The following is an 18,387-nucleotide window of genomic DNA, read 5'->3' as shown; positions in this document are numbered from 1 at the left end:
TGAAAAGTAAGTTCTTTGCCTTACCCCGTGTGATTTTTCTAATAAAAACACCTTAACTCTTGCGTGTTAAGTCATTTGCCTTCCACGATAAATGCCCCACTGGAAAATATCCGACGTGAGATCGCAGCTATCAGTCCAGACGTCTGCAAGCAAGTATTTGCCAATATGAGGTTTCGATTGCAAGAGTATTTGCAGCAAATGAGGGAGCATCTAGTTCATGTTATTGTCTAAACATAAATCTGCATTATTTTTAATTATGAATCAATTATATTAAATACGTTAATATCAGAATGTACATTAATTTTTAAATATCAAATATGCCGGCGTATCCCTGTATATGCATAATATGTTTGACCTGAAATATTAAAACAATTATTGACTGATACTTGAAATTATTTGATTTTTGATAACGGTGAACACAGTTTTCCCCTTTAAGCACTATATTTTATAATGTTTTATTTATCTTTTTTGATTGAATTGTTAGATTTTGATAAATTTAATTTTCTATGCCGATGTTGTCATTCTGATTTTTCTAAATTGTTTGTCTTAATACATATTATTATAAAGACAAGATAATGTATTCGTGTCGTATAAACATATTTTTACATTTTTTGGTAAAATTGTAAATTTATAATGTATTATAATTTGTGTTCTGCTTTTGTAAATAATCGTGTAAATGCATCCATAAATAAATATTGCTAAACTTATTATATTTATAGCCCCTAAACGTGTTTTTATAAAAAATCCCTCTGAATATTTATTTTACTATTTTATACTAAATTTGGGTGTCCGTTTCACGAGGTTTCTTCTTTATCAACAATATAAAATTGTATCCATTGGTAAAATAGTGTGTTGTTTCCACTCAGCAGAGATCCGAGTCCAAACACCGCTCTATTACGAGTATAACTCTTTCTCGTCATGTAACACGGTTCATTACGTCTTACAGAAAATGCCCCAAAACCAAAAATTTTGTAGTTAATCACAAATATGATTACTATTTTTGAAATCCTAGGTTCGATTTCTGAAACGGTTAACATGAGATATTTATTTAAAACGGTGTTTTTACTCTTAAATATTTCATTGTCCCTGAACTGGCCTCTGATGCGATGATCTGATCTGAAACTGATGAAACCTTCATGAAGCAAACAAAATATCAAATTACGCTGCTATTGGTGTACCAATTCAATGCCCTATGCATCATTAGGTGCCGAAAGGGAATGATTATGGTGATGGAAAAATAAATAAATATATTTTCTTCAAGTCATCGGATGTAACAATTACATTTAAAGAAATTTAAAATATATTATCCCGAAAATGAATATTTAGAGGTAAATTTATTATGGTAATATAGGTGCACATTATTTCGAAGAGGCATGGAGAAAATAAAAATAAGAGGTAAAATGATTTTTCAAAAATGAACACGTTCGTGGGCAGAGAGTAAAACACATAGATGACAGGTAATTTTTAATGACTATGGGAATTTTGGGTTCGTGGTTTCGCATTAACAGCATATCTTAACGGTGACAAAATACAAAGTAAGCCATCGCATCGCCTCGAATCAGCAGATACGAGTTCATACGGGAAGATGCTGGAAGAAATCATACAAAATTTTAACTTTTGCATTATTCGTGTGCTACAGATACAACAGATGGCGCGGGACAGCCTCTGACTGAAAGAATAATTATATTGATTTTATGAAAAACAAAAAAATACATTTAGATACTTACTGCCTTAATTAATTTAATTTCAAATATAAATATGATGACTCTTATAAAGATTGGTTATTTAAAGTACTATTTAACAAAAATGTATTTATTATAAAAACATATAAATATTATTACAATGTATTTTAAAATTATGACAAAGCATTTTTATGTTTTATGTAGACGACTAGATATTAAAGGCCCCAAACAATTTTAAATCTTTATGTCCGATGTTATTTTATCTGAAAAAGAAAGAAATAATTCAATTAGCAATACTATAAAAAATAACTGTACCTTAGAGGATAAAACACGTGAGTCCACTTTATGCAGTTTTGAAGCTAAAAATGCAGAAATTATCGCAATGAACTATTTCGTATGAGGATAAAACATCAAAGTCCACTTTCTTCATAAAAACGATTTTTTAAGTTGAAATAAAAATGAAAAATCCGCCATGTTTTAATGCAATGAACATCAGTAGTCCCAGATACGCTTTTTTAATTTGTACTTTTCATATCAAAATAATCATTATTTTACATTGAAAGTTCTTTTTAGAGTAAAATGATCTCATTCGGTTCAAAAGTTATGTAATGTAATGTATTTATTTTTAGATTGTTGTGCAACTAAAATTTGAACACCCAGTACCTTAACTAATAAACAATATATACACAAAAATATTTTCAAAAACATAACATTGTTACGAAATCCAGACGTTTTTCGATGGCACTCTATCAATATGGATGTTTATTTTAACAAAAACCATCAAAACCACGAAACGATGCGACAGACCCAGTATCCCTAATCTCTTTTGGTAAGTCATTAAAGCCCTTTATGATACATATTGTTCTGAGTTGCCTGGATTCTTGTTTAGGGGACTGAAACCGTCACCTCCACTTGTAGGATAGCGATGAATCCCGTTATTACGCTGAACATAAGTGTACATGTATTCGGGCAATAATTTATTTAAATTGAAATATCAATACTAATTAATGTATTTAAAATTACTATTTGCTTTACCGAAAGCATGTCCGGCATATTCAAACATATGTTGAATCTTTGTATATCTGTCACATCTCAACATCGACCTCAATCCCCTATTCTGAGCTTTATGCATGACATTGCATTAATTTTCAGTACTTTTAGTTCAGTTCTAATTAAAAAAATAAATAAAACAACTTTGTTTTTAACCAGTAATTTTTATTTTTCACCGACCGGTTTCAAAGCAAACAAGCTTCTTTGTCAAGGTTAACGTAACTAAAGTGTTTTATTTATTTTATTATAATGAATAACCACAAAGTTAGTGCTTCAAATATAAACTTTGTACAGTTCTCATTATTTAAAAATCCTACCTTTTTGAATTTTTTTTTGCTGATAAACTCAAAATGTGATATAAAATTTTAGCTTATTACCTTTAAATAATTAATTTCTTTATCTATGTTTTTGAAATCGTACATACACAGAATCTTATTTCCTGAACGTTTCGTTCAATGTAACTTCCGCTGTTTACCATCTAAGGTTTATTTTATTAATGAATATTATTAAATGTTTTAGCCCCTTTACTCCACAAAAATCGACAGTTGAAAGAATTGAAGAAATGTGGTTATTTAAACAAAGACCAAATTGTGAATGTTGCAAAAGATGTAAAGTAATCACTGAAACCAGCAAATGACATCTCATAAGTTTTGCGAATGCTTTAAATTCCATATTCTTGTCTCAAAGATGTTCTCCATATTTCAATTTTAAAGGAAAATGTATTTTTAGTAACATTGTACATATAGTATAACTGAATACTAAGTTAGATTAAGTCTTTTCGGACTTATTGTTGGTAAACCTACTTTTGATGTCATAGCAGACCACGTGAGTGTTCTTGGAATAAGGTTCGAGCTGGATAATGGTGTCGTAAGAGCAACTCCTGGAGCCCTTGGGGCACGTGTAGCCCTCACACGTGGGGGGCGTCTCCCCCGTGGCTTCCTTCACTGTCAGGGGGCGTACGATATTGCGTTGTTCGAGAATCGCACCTAGAAATATATGGCCTTCTTATTTTGGATTCAAAGAAGGGAATAAGTGTCGAGAGAATAAAATTAGTGAGAGAAAAATCGAAATATTTACTCAAAAACATTCTTAAAAAAGAAATAGTATAAATTAATATTGTATGACTGTGTAATAAATTAACTAGTGGGAAGTAATGTTATTAATTACTTTGCATAAAACTGTCTGCTTTAAAACATGTTGTATCTAGTTAGGCAGACTAGACATGATCCAGAGAAATCTATTACCTAAGTGTGTATGTAGTAGATAAAGAAATTGTTATTTTGGTTAATAAACCACGATTATTATTATTATTGCTGATATTTATATTTTTTTAAATTTGTCAATGAGATACTTTTAAAAAAATATTTATGTCATTTTGTTGTATATTTACCCAAATGTTTCTAGTTCGGAAATATTTTTGAATAGTCGGATATAACTGGGCTTGAACAATGGAAATCAAGTATAAGAGTGAGGTTTGAACCTCAGACTTCTAATCCGTTAGCTCGCGATTACTATCACAATTTCAAAATTTACATAAACTATCATTCTCCTAGTGGTAGTTTTATTTCGAGATAGCAACCTTACACATTTGCAATCCTCATCATCATCATTATTTCCCTTTCACACCCGATGGTGCATAGGGCACGGCATTGCTACACTAATCGCAGCGTGACACGATCATTTTTATTAAATGAAGGAAAGATGATCAGTTTTAGGCTTCAGGTGCCAGTCCAGGGACTATGAAATACTCTAGTGCCTGAACACCGTTTTAAATAAATATTTAATGTCAGCCATGTCGGGAATCGAACCCGAGATCTCTTTCATGTTAGGCAAAAGCTCTGACCACTACGCCACGAGGCCGACGATTGTAATCCTCTGCTCGGCATAAATAAAACCTAACCCATCAAAAAGAACCTAGTGTATGTTTTTCAAAAAAATAATTAAATCAAATATGTTAGATTATAATTTGTGTAAAAGTATTGTGTATTGAGCCGTATGCGTTATAAAATAAAAATAAAATTAAAAATTTAAAAAGTAGTAGGATTGTGAGTACCAAGCATTTTAAATTTATAACTAAAAAAATAATATTATGAATTCATATAATAAGTATTATATGTAAACTAACCTAAATCGTCTCTGCAGACCAGATGTGTAGTCTCAATTGGTGGAACTTTCTTGATAAGGGGTGTTGAGATTGTGGTACAGTTGTACGCCCCCGGTTTGCACCTGTGACCACCACACTCGACCACCGGGATCGGGTATTCTTTTTCACTCAGAGGAGTGTCATATGACTCCTGCGAAACCTGCCTACCTGAAAATGTTCGCACATCATAGTAACATATTTATATGAAAGGCAATGTTTGTATGTGTGTCCTCGATAGACTAAATTGATTGGATCGACAGGACCGATTTACGTGCGGTTTTTAGCGAAATGTAGATCTTTGCCACGAGCAAATGTATATCTTACAATTTATCGAGTGCAAAAAAGTTAGGATCGTAAATGATATTTCATTGTTTACCGGGGCTGCATTTGCAGAGAATGCATATCCAAAAAAGTGGAAAGATGTTATTTTTTTGTGCATAAAAAAAATGTTTTTGAATGTTAACAAACAGCATTCATTTTTTATAGATCCCAATCAGATTATTTCCTTAAATTCCTTATAATTTCTACCCTTTTATTTATTTTTACTGGAATTTGTATTACTAAAATAATATAAACTGACATTCAATAAATTTTTGAAAATCGAATTCTTAAATAAAGCACCCCGATTGGTAAGAAGTGCAGAGTTTAAAATTTGTAAAAAAAATCTTCATTTCTTTAATATTTTATTTGCTGTCTTTGTAGTCTGTTTATGCCATTTTGATTTCCGGTTCCCCATAGTAGTTGCATATAACATATTTTAGTTTTTACATAGGCTTCGTACATTAGATTTTTTTCCGTTTTTGGAACAGAGTTTGATTAATTAAAAAATATTTCATCATCATCATCATTTCCTTTCCACACCTAATGGTGCAGAGGGCACTGCATTGGTACACCAAATGCGACGAAGGTAAGCTGATCAATCGTATGCTTTAGGTACTATTCCAGGGACTATGAAATATTCCAGTTATAATAATAAAAATACTTTATAGTTGTCGGTGACGATGACGATGTCGGTCACGACGAAACCCGGTCACTGGTAAGAAAATTGTAAAATAATTATAAATAAAAGTGGAATAAAACTATAAAGTATTTTTATTATTATAATTAAAATGCAGTTCCACCAAGAAATGTCAGTAGAAAAACTCAATAAAATATTCTAGTGTAAAAACACCCTTTAATATAAATATTTTATATCAACTATGTCGCGAATCGAGCTCGAGACCTCTTTGATGGTAGGCAAACGCGCTGACCATTACCCCACGAGGCCGAATAAAAAAAATATATTCATTAGTATTAGAGCACTATTTATTTAATTAATTTTAAACTAAGTTTATAGTTTCTATTTATTATAATATTATGAAGCATAAAGTATTAGTAATATTCCTTTAGTCTTTGGTATTTGAAGACTTAAATATTTTAGTTAATGGTCTATAAAAAATACTAGAATATTTAAGTCTATTTTTGAAAAAAAAAAAAAATATTGGCTATGGTAATATTGTTATGATTTAAAATTAGACCAATAAAAATAAACGTCAAATCACTTTACTAGCACTTCAAAAATTACAACAATAAAATTAGCGGTCATTCAAAGTTGTTAAAATAAAATATTATTGTGGTTTTAAAGTAAATCAAGTCTTGCAAACTTATTGAGCGATAGAAATGGATAGGTAAGTCTAAAAAACCTATAGATTCACTGATTTACACTGTGATTTGAAACAAGGTAATATGAGGTATACGTTGATGAATGGATCGCAAGCGCCCTGACACACGGATTTTCTAGCGAATCGGGGCAAGTTCACAGGCATGGGTCGCTTCTAGTGCGTCAATATGAACTGTGCCTATGAAATCAACTAATGCATAATGTTTAATTTAAAAAATAAAATAAATGAAATGTATAAAAAATGAACTTAATAAAATAAATAAAATAAAGACGTCAAAATACTTAGTAAAATTCTAACAAAGCTTATTATGATCATATCACTATTATATAATATGATAATATACGCCTAGTAAGGAAAAGAGCAATCTAGGGCATTTCAAAACAAAAAGTTTTACATTATATCATATAACCGTTACTCAACGTTTTTTTTTTTTTAAATTTAATTTTTGGACTGTGTTATTTCAAAATCGTATAAAACGAGGTTCAGTGTAGGTACTATACGAGTATACTTACATATTACTCAGTATGAAACGATACAAATAAACACAAGCATATAATATATTCATTTTCATTTAAATCTTCTACAGTTAATTATTGTGTTTTACTGTATGTTAATTTACTCCCAAAGAATCTTTTTTCACAAACTAGCATTACACATATTTAGTCTTAAGATTTTATCATTTATTTTAAATCCACCTTATTATGTTATATTTTGTAGAGACGTCTCTTGCTTTTTTGAAACCTTCGAGGAACTCATTTAATACTTTAGTTCAGTCAGTCTCGTCTTAGGAAGCCTGAAATCGTATCTACTTCTCATTTGATGCTTGAAAAATCTTTGCTGCACGTGTCACTTACGAGTGGTCCGCTTTTTAATTTAAACGAACGTTATTTTATCGTGATGTGTGCATTTTTATCATAAGTATGAAATTGGCCGATCACGTGAGAAGAAGAATCCTTGTAAAACTAAATATCAAATCCCGTAAAATTAGGTATCGAAAATGGTCAGTTTTAATTTTATCAGACCTCACTACGAAAATTGTTCATTATTATGCATGTTTTTATACAGGCGGGCCTTAACTGTGTTCGCGGTATGTATCGTTATTTTTTTTTATTAATACGTAGGGCGGGCGCGGCGCGAAGGGTAGCGTTAGATGCACTACTTCGTGGAATTTCACGAGGAGGAGACATTGAGTGGCCCCCACGGAGCCCGGATCTCAGCCCATGTTATTTTTTTTTGTAGGGATACTTAAAATCAAAAGCCTATAAAGACAATCCAACAACAATAAATCAGTTAAAACATAACATTGTACGGGAAATTAACGCCATCCCACTGGAAACTTTTCGACGTGTTTTTTGAGAATTTGCGAATCCTCTTTAAACAATGTAAACAAGTCTGTGGAACTCACTTGAACAATATAATTTTTAAAACTTAGATATTATTAAAATTTCCATTTATTGCAGTTTCTGAAAAAATAAATTAAACATTTGAAAGTTGCACAATTATTACATTTTTGGTAATTCAAACTAGGTATACATTTAAGGCCCACCCTATAGTACTTAAATGAAATATTTATTATGGTTGGATCCGAGTACATTTAAATTAAGAGTTGAATCTTCTTTTGTCGATAGATGGTGAGGTAAAATGTATGCTTTTGTTCAAGGTATTACAGAACCCTCACGGTTGTGGTCGAAGCAGCTGACAGTGGTGACCTTCTTCCTGGTCTTGGTGGCGATGACGTACTTCAGGGAGCACGTGTGCGCCGCCCCCGGGCAGAGCACCTCCCCGCACTGGAGGGCGGAGGAGGGCAGCGCCTGGAGTATCAGCGCCACAGTGGCTGCCAGCAGGAACCTCATTGTGGAACCTGACAGAAGACCGTCAAGAGGGAAGTTAAAAATAAAACTTAATTAATTACATAACATACATCGCCTCCTATCATATCAAAGGGAAGTAGTGTTGCTAACCCTCGGTGTTGAAACTGTCAAACGTAGTACCTACCCATTGAAAATATTTTTACTAAACTGATATAGATAATAACTTTTAAACAAGCGGTGCCACGTGCATGATTATGGGATTAATCTTTTGGTGACTTATAGGAAGGGCGTCGGATTTAAGAAATTTAAAAATATTAATAATAATTATTTGATTTGAAATTAAATTTCTAAAATGAACACTGGCCTTTTTTATATATATAAATATTTGCGACCTTGTGATTTACCCAAACATTTCATTTTAAGGGGCAATTTTTAATGAGTTGTAAATAACTCACTATTAGAAAATGGGAATCTAGTTGGGGTAGAGTGAGATTTGAATCACGGACCTTTGCAATATGGTCATGAGGATGAATGGAAATATCCGACAAAGGCAGTACAATTAATAGAGTTGAATTCAATTCAAATCGTGATTTTGACAATTTTAAGAGCAACTCGTTTAGCTACAAAAAACTTCGCTTTTTTGTAAAAGTGAAACTGATTGGAAGACCGCGGTCTTTAAAACCGTTTCGGGTATGAGAAGGAAGTAAATCGCCTCGTAGTCTAGTGGTGGTGCGTTCGTCTACCATGTTTGAGGTCCCGGGTTCGATTCCTGGGAAGGTCGACATAAAATATTGATTAAAGAGGTGGTTCTACCCTGCAATTTTTCATTTGGTAAGATATCCAAAATAAAATTCTATAATTGGATTACATTCTACTTTTATTTTTTTAAATATGTACAAGAGCGTATAACGTGACGCGTTTCGTTTTGTTGTTATTAGGACATTATTAAATGATCAAACGATAATCTATCCAAAAAAGATAGTTTATTTTGGATACCTTAATGAATTTTAATATGGAATTGTACTAATGAACTCTGCATACACAATAAATGAAAAAGCAAAATTTCATGTTCCTGGACTGGCACCTGAAGCACAAGACTGATCACCTTATTTTCATGAAACTAATGATCGTTAAAAGTTGCATATAAAATATTAATAATGTGTCCTATAAACCATCGGATTTAGACAAGTTGATAAATATTTCCTCCAAATTTTTTGTCAATATTCTTATTTTTTGTTATTATTTATTTATTTAAGTTAGTTAATATTACATTGTATATTAACTAATATATTTACAATTATAACAAATACTCATTAAATATTTCTTACATAACTACATTATTACAATAAACATAACATTTTTTTTTAAATCCGTAAGTTTTCTTTCATTCTTCATACTTTCAGGCATCTCATCATACAGTTTTAACCCTTTATACATTAAGCTATTTTGTGATTTTGTTTTTTTCTTAAGTGGTAGTCTTATCCTATTTCTATTTCTTGTCCTATATTTATGTACATTTCTATTTAATATAATTTCACTTATAAAATACTTTGGCATGAGATTATTAAACACTTTAAATATAAATACAAATACATTATACAATAGTCTTTACAATTTTCTTTATTCCTATCCAGTTCAATTGTTTTCTCATTTTTTCAACACTATTATATTTGCTTTTTTTCAGTATAATTCTCATTGCTCTATTTTGTAGTATTTCAAACTTGTTTATGTCTCCCTCGTTAGCTAAATATAATATAGTAGAGCAATAGTCCCAATGAGGGGCAATTATTGTTTTGTATATAAGTTCTGCACTCTTTTTATTTATTTTTTTTCGAATTCTTCCTAGGAAGAAAATCTTTTTTGAAATTTTCTTATGTATATATTCAAAGTGTGATGTTAAATTTAATCTGGAGTCAAGAATAATTCCTAAGTATTTCATTTCATCAACCCTTTCAATAATTTTACCATCAATATTTACATTCATTGTTATGTCATGTGCTTTATTACCTATTTCCATATATTTTGTTTTACTAACATTTAATTTCAATTTATTTATCTTTAGCCATGACGATATGTTCTGTAGATCTTCATTCAATTTATTAATTGAGTCTTCATAGTTTTCTCCCGCTATATATATAAGGGTATCATCTGCGAATAGTCGTACTTTGTAGTGCTTTATTATCTGTGTGATGTCGTTTATATATATAATGAACAATATTGGTCCTAGCACTGATCCTTGGGGGACAACTAGTTCATTTTCAATCGGTTCCGATTCTGAGTTATCTATTTTTGTTATTTGGTTCCTTTCACTTAGATATTCTTGAAACAGTTTGATAGCACTATTAGATAGTCTAAGTATTCTTAGTTTTTGTATTAGTTTTTTTCTATCTATCGTTTCAAATGCCCTCTTAAAATCTAGAAATACAGCTAATATAAACTTATTTTTATCTATATTATTTTTCCATGTATCTATCACAATGTTGATCGCCGACTCACAAGAATTTTTATTTCTAAATCCAGATTGTTCTTCACATAATAAATCAATCAATTGGTTTCAAAGTTATTGAATTTCAGGATGAAAATAAGCTGTTCGCATCATTGTGAGGCGTCCGGATTGTGGTCAGCAAAACACATGTGTTTAACTTTATAAACTTATTTTATTATCAAAAGACAACTACTACAATTTTAACAATAGTGAATAGTAAACACGTAGGAAAGCTACGTGTTTCAAATTAAGCTAAAAAAAACAGAAGTTTAAATAGTTGTCATAACGAAAACGGTTGATTGACAACAGACGAATTTTTTAATCGTGTTGTGGTCCCGTGGCTACCCCAACTTGATTTCCATTTTCTAATAGTGAATTATTTGAAATTCGTTGAAAATGGTGAACAAAATATAAATATTTAGTTAAATATTAAGAATGCTAATATTTATTTAAAAAAAAAGACTACTTAGCGCAGAGTTCGACGCGGGTAAAATGCCTTCCACCCCATCTGTCCGGATTACCGCAATTACCGGATAAGCAGGGGTCCAGCCATTAGCAAGGCCCTGCTGTATTTCATACTTTTCCGTGTCCGGGAATACTGTAATGTATAGTTCTTTGTGTGAAATACGTACATATAACCAGAACCCTGAACGGGTGGTTTTGACTAGATGACCACTCAGGGTAAAATACTAAAAATGGAAATCAAGTTGAGGTTGCCTGCCTCGTGGTATGCTGGTTAGTACGTTTGTCTACCATACCTGAGATCTCAGGTTCAATTCCGGTCTAGTTGACATGAAATATTAGTTGAAACTTTGGTTTCGCACAGCAATTTTGCGCTGTCACTTGATTGGCACCTGAAGCGTTATACTAATCACCTTACCTTCATGTAACAAATATTCTTCGATGTTTTTTTATGTAGAGGAACGGTGATTTTTTCCTTGAAATTTTCCTATACCAAACTTAAGTCTAAAGACACTTAAAAATACTCATTTTTCTGTTGTTACTTAAGATATAATCTGTACTTTTTTGCAAAATTGAGTGATTAATTTCATTTTGTTCATGTATTTAGATTATATAAATGCGAAAAACATTAGATTCCTTTGGTCTACCACAACTGAAATAGCTTGTTCTAAAAACGTCAGTAGTGCAGTAATAATACTCACGCTTTTAACAAAATTCAACGGTTTGCTGCTATTATTGAAGCAGAGGATACCGAATAAATTCCACAACTTTTATTTTTCATTTTCATTTTTTTTTTTTTTGCACCACAACAGGCCAGGAGGCCCAATTACAGTAGTGAATTACATTACAGAACAACCAGGCTTGAGAAAAATCACATTTTTAATTTTTGTGTTCTCACCGGGAATCGAACCCGGAACCTTCCGTGCGTGAGTCAAGCGTCTTGACCACTACACCACGGAGGCCGCCTTATTTATAACAAACTACCTCTGACGCAGCGAAGGATTTTGCACAAGATTAAGTCATATTGTCATAATCAATCATGCTTAACCATTATGTCATTTCTTTTGCCGTTAATTTAATTATTTTACTTTCCTTTTTTTCACATTACGTTTACTTTCAATTACTGTTTTATTGCTATTAATATCATGTCATTATATTTATATTGACCTGTTATTTTCATAAATAATAATGTTTTTACTAATGGCACGTAGTTAAGAACGTTTTTTAACGACATTGTTTTTCATTAAATATTCCACATTACTTTTCATACTAAAGTCCGAGGAGGAATCAGGGCGCGGGCCGGGCGGTTAAAACAAAAAACATTGAAGTCCCATAGTTATTTGATTGTCCATACTTTAAATGTTATTTTCTTAAATATTCTTATCAAAAGCCTATTAATAAAAAAAAAGCAATAAATTGTGTTTTTACTTCGAGAGATACATTTAAAACAGTTTTACAACTTCAAACCGCTCTCTTGAACAATTTGCCAAATGTGATATCCAGCATTTCAGCTTATTATTTAGATACAGATATTTTAATGAAAAATATAAAAAATTGAATCCTTTAGATAAGAACGTATTAAAAAAAAACTGTTAATTTCCATAATAAAGTTTTTTTACCATAAAATTTGAATTACGGTAAATAAACAAAATTCTGCATTTGATGTTGTAAAGAATAAAAAAATATTTTTCAATTTTTTATTTACTTAAATAATATAAAATCCATATTTCCATACTAATACTATAAACGAGAAAGTGCGTTGGTCTGTTTGTAGCGTTTCCTTCACGTTGCAACGGAGCAACCATTTAACGTGATTTTTCGCATAAGGATAGCCGGAGAGCTAAGAAGTCTCATAGGCTACTTTTCATTCCGAAAAAAAATCGCTCCTCGGGATAGTTCTTAGTGAAAAATTTAACTCTTCTTTTACATCATAACGTAGCTACCGGCTGTCGGGATTTTTTGTACAAGAATAGCCGTTGAGCTGAGAAATTTAACAACATACTTTTTATCCCGAAAAAAATATCACACCCCCTGGAAAATTATTAGTGAAAAATGTTTTCCGAACGTCGTTTTTTTGTATAGCGTAGTAATGATAGAGAACAGGCAATCGATAAAGGCTACTTTTTATTCCGAAAAGATTAAACTAAATTATCAACTCATTTCTTTCTAGTTATACGCGAACTAAGCCGTGGGTAATAGCTATTTCAAAATAAAAACAAGAAATCATTAAAAATTAAAAAAAGGTCACATATTATTTAACTAGATAGCATCTCTCTAAGTGAGTAAACTGCTCATGTTTAGAGAGGGAGTTCGTTAATTTTTTTTTAATATTTGTGTTTTTTTATACATTTTTATTTTTTACATTTCCTACAGTTTTTTAAATATTTTTTTGTCATTTTCCTAAATTTTGGTCTTGTGCCTTTAGTAAAAAAAAATTCAGGCTTGTATTAGCACCAAAAAAATTTTGTTTGCCTTAGTAGTGTTTTACCGTTGAACTAGAGCAAAAATTTGGTGCAGATAATCATAGGGCTTATGACATTTCATTGGCCGGTTCAAGGGGTCAATTCACAAACCGTAACATTAACAATTCTTCCTGTCTTTTTTAACCTGCATCAATATTTCTTCCATTCTTTTGATTTTTTAAAATATTTTACAAAAGACGTGTTCCCGTTTTCGGGATTTTATTTGGTTTTTTTAAAAATGTGTTAACATGATAAAATCAAGTTTTTCAGTAACAGTTCGAAATACGCATGTACACTATTGCGACTTTACCTAAATAATATAATTTTAATCATGTATAATACCTTCACGAGGTCGAAGCCTCAAAAAGAAACATTACATGTTCGTTAAACCGCAAAAAGAAGAAAGTCGTTGTTTTGATACCAAAAGAAATAATTATTGAGAAACCGCATATTATTCATGCCTCATAGATTAAAGTACATAATTCTGCAATTATAATATATTATTTAAATTAAACGGAAAGCGAAATAATTGAAGCATTATTTTTATCTAACAGAAGTATCTTTTCATTCATAGGAGGCAAATTGCGTTGAATATTTTAAATTTAATTTCGTTTTTTAAACACGGATGGAAACAACCTTTCCTTTCATTTACCGCATATAAAAAGTGTTATTTTAACTTATTTTGTTTTGCAAATTGAATCAATCCCAAAAATCACGCAAGGTGGGCAAACGTACTTCAGTGCTGCAGAGCAGCGTTTATTTAATAATTAAAAATATTTAAATAAGAATTTGTTACCCACTAAGTCTAAAGACTTTTCGGTGGGACACATTTAAAAAAAAAATAAATTATTTGAAAATTTATTTATAAACCCTTACGGATTATAACATTCATTTTACATAGAATAATATATACATTTTTCAATCATACTCTGTTGTTCAAAATAATATTTTTTACGTCTTTTGAAAAGTTTGTCTAAATCTTTAGTTTAGTTTTGTCTGGTAGTTTATTGTATAATTTCAGTCCCTGGTTCATTAGTCTTGATTGTCCTTGTCTTGTTTTAGAAAGTTGTATTTGGTATTTGTCTGATATTCTCGTATTATGTCCATGTTGACTACAATTTTTTACAAGTTTTAGTTCTTCGTCTTCAATTACATTAGTGGCTAATTTATGGATAAATTTTAATGATTCTAGTTGAAAAAGTTCAGTTATATTTAATTGCTTAGTTTGTTTAAAAAGTTCTCTAGTTGCAGTTAAATAGGGGAGGTCATATACTAACTTTAATATTTTATTTTGTTGTCTTTGTAGTCTGTTTATGTCATTTTGATATCCTGCTCCCCATAGTAGTTTTATTTATTATATCGGCATCGTCGATTATATACAGCCGATATTAAGAGTTTAAAAAGCTATAATACTTGTCTTATTAACTGAGCTCAGTTGCCGGAGAGCGTCTGTTTTCAACTGCAGGTCTCATACAAAATGATTTGCGTAACAGATTGTCTGCTAATAATTTGAACAAACTTTGTTTTCTGAACAAAAATCTTCCAAAACTTAACATGAATTACTGAATTTATCTTTTGTATCGGCTTAATTTACCACTTTGTGTAATTGAATGATAATTACTTTCTTAATTAGCGCTTTGATTGCTTGATAATATTCTTGATTATTCCATACAAATAAATGTGTTCTTAGAATTTTAATTTAACATTTCGGTTTACAACCTTCTCAAGGTTCAGTCTCTAATAAATATAGGTAACTTTTACGCAGAATAAATTATTCATTATCTATTGTTTTTTTTTTCTATTTCTACTAAGCCACCGATATTGGTATCGGTAACGCCGATTATTACTCTAATGCTCGGTATCGGTATCGTATCGGCAAAATGTATCGTCACATCCCTAATTTTTTATATTACAAACAAAAATCTTATTATGTATTTATTTGACCAGTTTTAATGATTTTTAAAGAACCGTAAGATTTTTCTAGTGCTGTGGTTGATTTCTGCAAATTGAGAAATGCCGTTTTTGTGATCGACACGATTTTTAGAAGGTAATTAATAAAAAAAATTGTATGAGAAGGTCTGACTGTTTTTAGCAGAACATAGAATTGACCTTACTGCTCTCGATAACATCAATGCCTCATTTTTACATAATTCTGTACTGGCCTCTTTCTGCATAACTACGTTCATTTCATTGTTCCTGTAAACTTACTTTCCATGAAAAAATGATCAAGATGCGCTGCGATTGAAGTACCGATGCAGTGCTCTATGCACCACCGAGTGCGGATAGTAGTATATGATGCTTTATAAATATGTGTACAATGTGGAGGTTTAACTACGTACGAAAAAGCAGGGTCTTCAGAGAAACTATCTACGGAAATCTTAGATTATCTTTTTTAATTTTTTTTTTATTAATAACAAATAAAAATACAATATTACAACTCGATACAATTTTTTACATTAAATTAAATACATATATTTACATTATTTCATCTAAACAATTATTGCAGAATAGTATACGAGCGATCAATCATTTATGATATATATATATAACATTATTGTGCTTAAAAAACTTGTGAAGTAATTCAAGACAATCGGACCGAAGATTTACTTAAAATTCACTATGTTTGAAGATAAATAATAAATGTCTCTTACCTCTTAAAAGGATCCTTTGGTGCAAACGTCGACACGAGATCAAGTTGGTTGGGAGACTGTTCGGCAGCCTGAGACGTCAGGATTATTAGCGCCAGGAGCGAGCTGTGCAGGTACTGATGGAATAATTAGCATTTTCATAGTTAATTAATGAATTTAAATTACCAATGCGAAAATAATTTGCTATTTTTAGTTTTTGAAAAGGGAACATCGAATTTTCGACCATATTTTAGCCTAAGAGGAATTTATAAGAAAATTTGTTGGAAATTGAATAGCAGTTGCAAACATCTTCGGAATTTGTTAATTTCTTCGATTCCAGTTCGTCGAGTGTGAAATAAAGGAAATTTGTAAATCCATATTCGATTATCATGCGTATATGGAAAACACAATATTTTATAAATATGTAGTAAATACGTACGATATAAAAAAAACAATCGTAAATAATTAAAACCTGTATACTGCAAATATAAAAATAATCCAATTAGATCGCTGTACCTAAAGGCATGTTCAGTTCTAAGGAAATTAGATCCATGGCTGATGAGAATTAAAAGCTTAATTCTTTTTCGGTCCTCACCCGAAAAAAACCTGGAAAATGGAAATTTTTGAAAACATAAAAGAATTTCATTGCAATCAATGTTCAAGCATCAAGGCCTGTTTTAAAATAGTACCATTATTTCGCATGCTAAGATAAATAATTTCGCATGTTAATTAATGGAAGTAAAATAGCAATAATAACTTGCAACTGGTGGGATGGGTCAAAGGTTACTAAGCTGTTGTGACTAAAGCCTTCTCTTGAGGTAAACCAGAGATTGGCCATTTAATGCCAAGGCGATTCCGTTGAATAGGCATAGTAATGGATACATAAATAAATTATACCAGATCTGACACGGAAGGTCGAGGGTATGTTAAATTGCCCGGCGTCGTTCAAAATAATTATAAATGCATAAAAAATATTCCCAACACGGCCTTATTATAAAGAAGCTTATAATGAATTGCACTATAACATTTCAGTGCGAGTTTACCTAATTATTTATTTTATATCTCTCTCTTCTTCCTTGCCTTTTTCCCAGTTCACTAAGGGTCGGCCCTTCTAGTACGCAGTCTCCAATTCTTCCAGTCTTGTGTCATCTTACTGGTCAGCTGCTCCCTCCCCAGGTTCCTCTCAGTATTGGACCACCAGGTGGCTTGTGGGCGACCTCGGGTTCTCGCTTGTGTGGGAATATCCAACGCAAGTCTGACCACATGATCGTCATTCCGTCTAAATGCGTCCGTAACATCGGAGTATAGTTTCTTTTAGTTTTTCTAAAACAGGCGCGACCCCAAAACTACAGAAAAAATACTGTTTTTTTTATCTTATCAATCTTGGTAACATCTGCGGACTATCTGAGCATACTCATTTTTTGCAGCATGAATTTTCTGCTTACTCTTTTTCCTCACGGTCCAGCATTTTGATCCGTAATGTATAGCTGGACGAACGGCCGTCTTGTTTTTGCCTTTGGTTTTTATCGGCATTTTTGGTTGGCACATAACACCTGAAAGGGTCTCCATTTTATCCAACCCTTTTTAAATCGGTGTATTACATCTGCATCTACGGACGCATCTGGCGTTACTACAAATCCGAGGTATTTGAAATGTTTAACTTTTGGAAGAGGTGTGTTATCTATATATATATATTTGGGGAGTCAGTGTTGCCGCCGAAAATGCAAGGCATGTACTCCGTTTTCGTTCTGCTTATTTTAAGTCCGTTACCTTCCAAGGCAGCGACCCACTCATTCGAAGACTCCTGCAGGCATATGGGGTCTTCATTTATTAGGACAATATCATCTGCATACACTATGGTAGCTCATTTTGAATTTTTTTGTCAGGTACTCCATCAAAAACGTTAAAGATCAGAGGTCTCAATGCCGAGCCCCGATGGACTCCGACATTTACACCGAAATGTTCAATATAGTTTAAAAAGCTTTTGACCCCGGTACTGCTGTA

The 18,387-nt window shown here is 31.6% G+C and overlaps 1 protein-coding gene across 1 annotated transcript; it reads right to left on the bottom strand.

Moving 5' to 3' along the window:
* Positions 1–1,451: 1,451 nt before the first annotated feature.
* LOC148282638 (uncharacterized) lies at positions 1,452–16,492 on the bottom strand. The gene is made up of 5 exons (XM_088224753.1): positions 16,408–16,492; positions 8,215–8,397; positions 4,858–5,043; positions 3,536–3,718; positions 1,452–1,945 (listed from the first exon to the last, which is right to left on the bottom strand). The coding sequence occupies exons 2-5, from the start codon at positions 8,387–8,389 to the stop codon at positions 1,917–1,919; spliced, it is 573 nt and encodes a 190-aa protein (XP_088080879.1). The 5' UTR covers positions 8,390–8,397; positions 16,408–16,492; the 3' UTR covers positions 1,452–1,916.
* Positions 16,493–18,387: the final 1,895 nt, after the last annotated feature.

This window comes from Micrasema longulum, unplaced genomic scaffold, assembly GCF_059751315.1.
Source record: "Micrasema longulum isolate JH-2025_06_02 unplaced genomic scaffold, ASM5975131v1 h1tg000307l, whole genome shotgun sequence".
Classification (NCBI taxonomy): Eukaryota; Metazoa; Arthropoda; class Insecta; order Trichoptera; family Brachycentridae; genus Micrasema; species Micrasema longulum.
The sequence above is the reverse complement of the archived record's forward strand: the minus strand, read 5'-3'. Positions and strand labels throughout refer to the sequence as shown.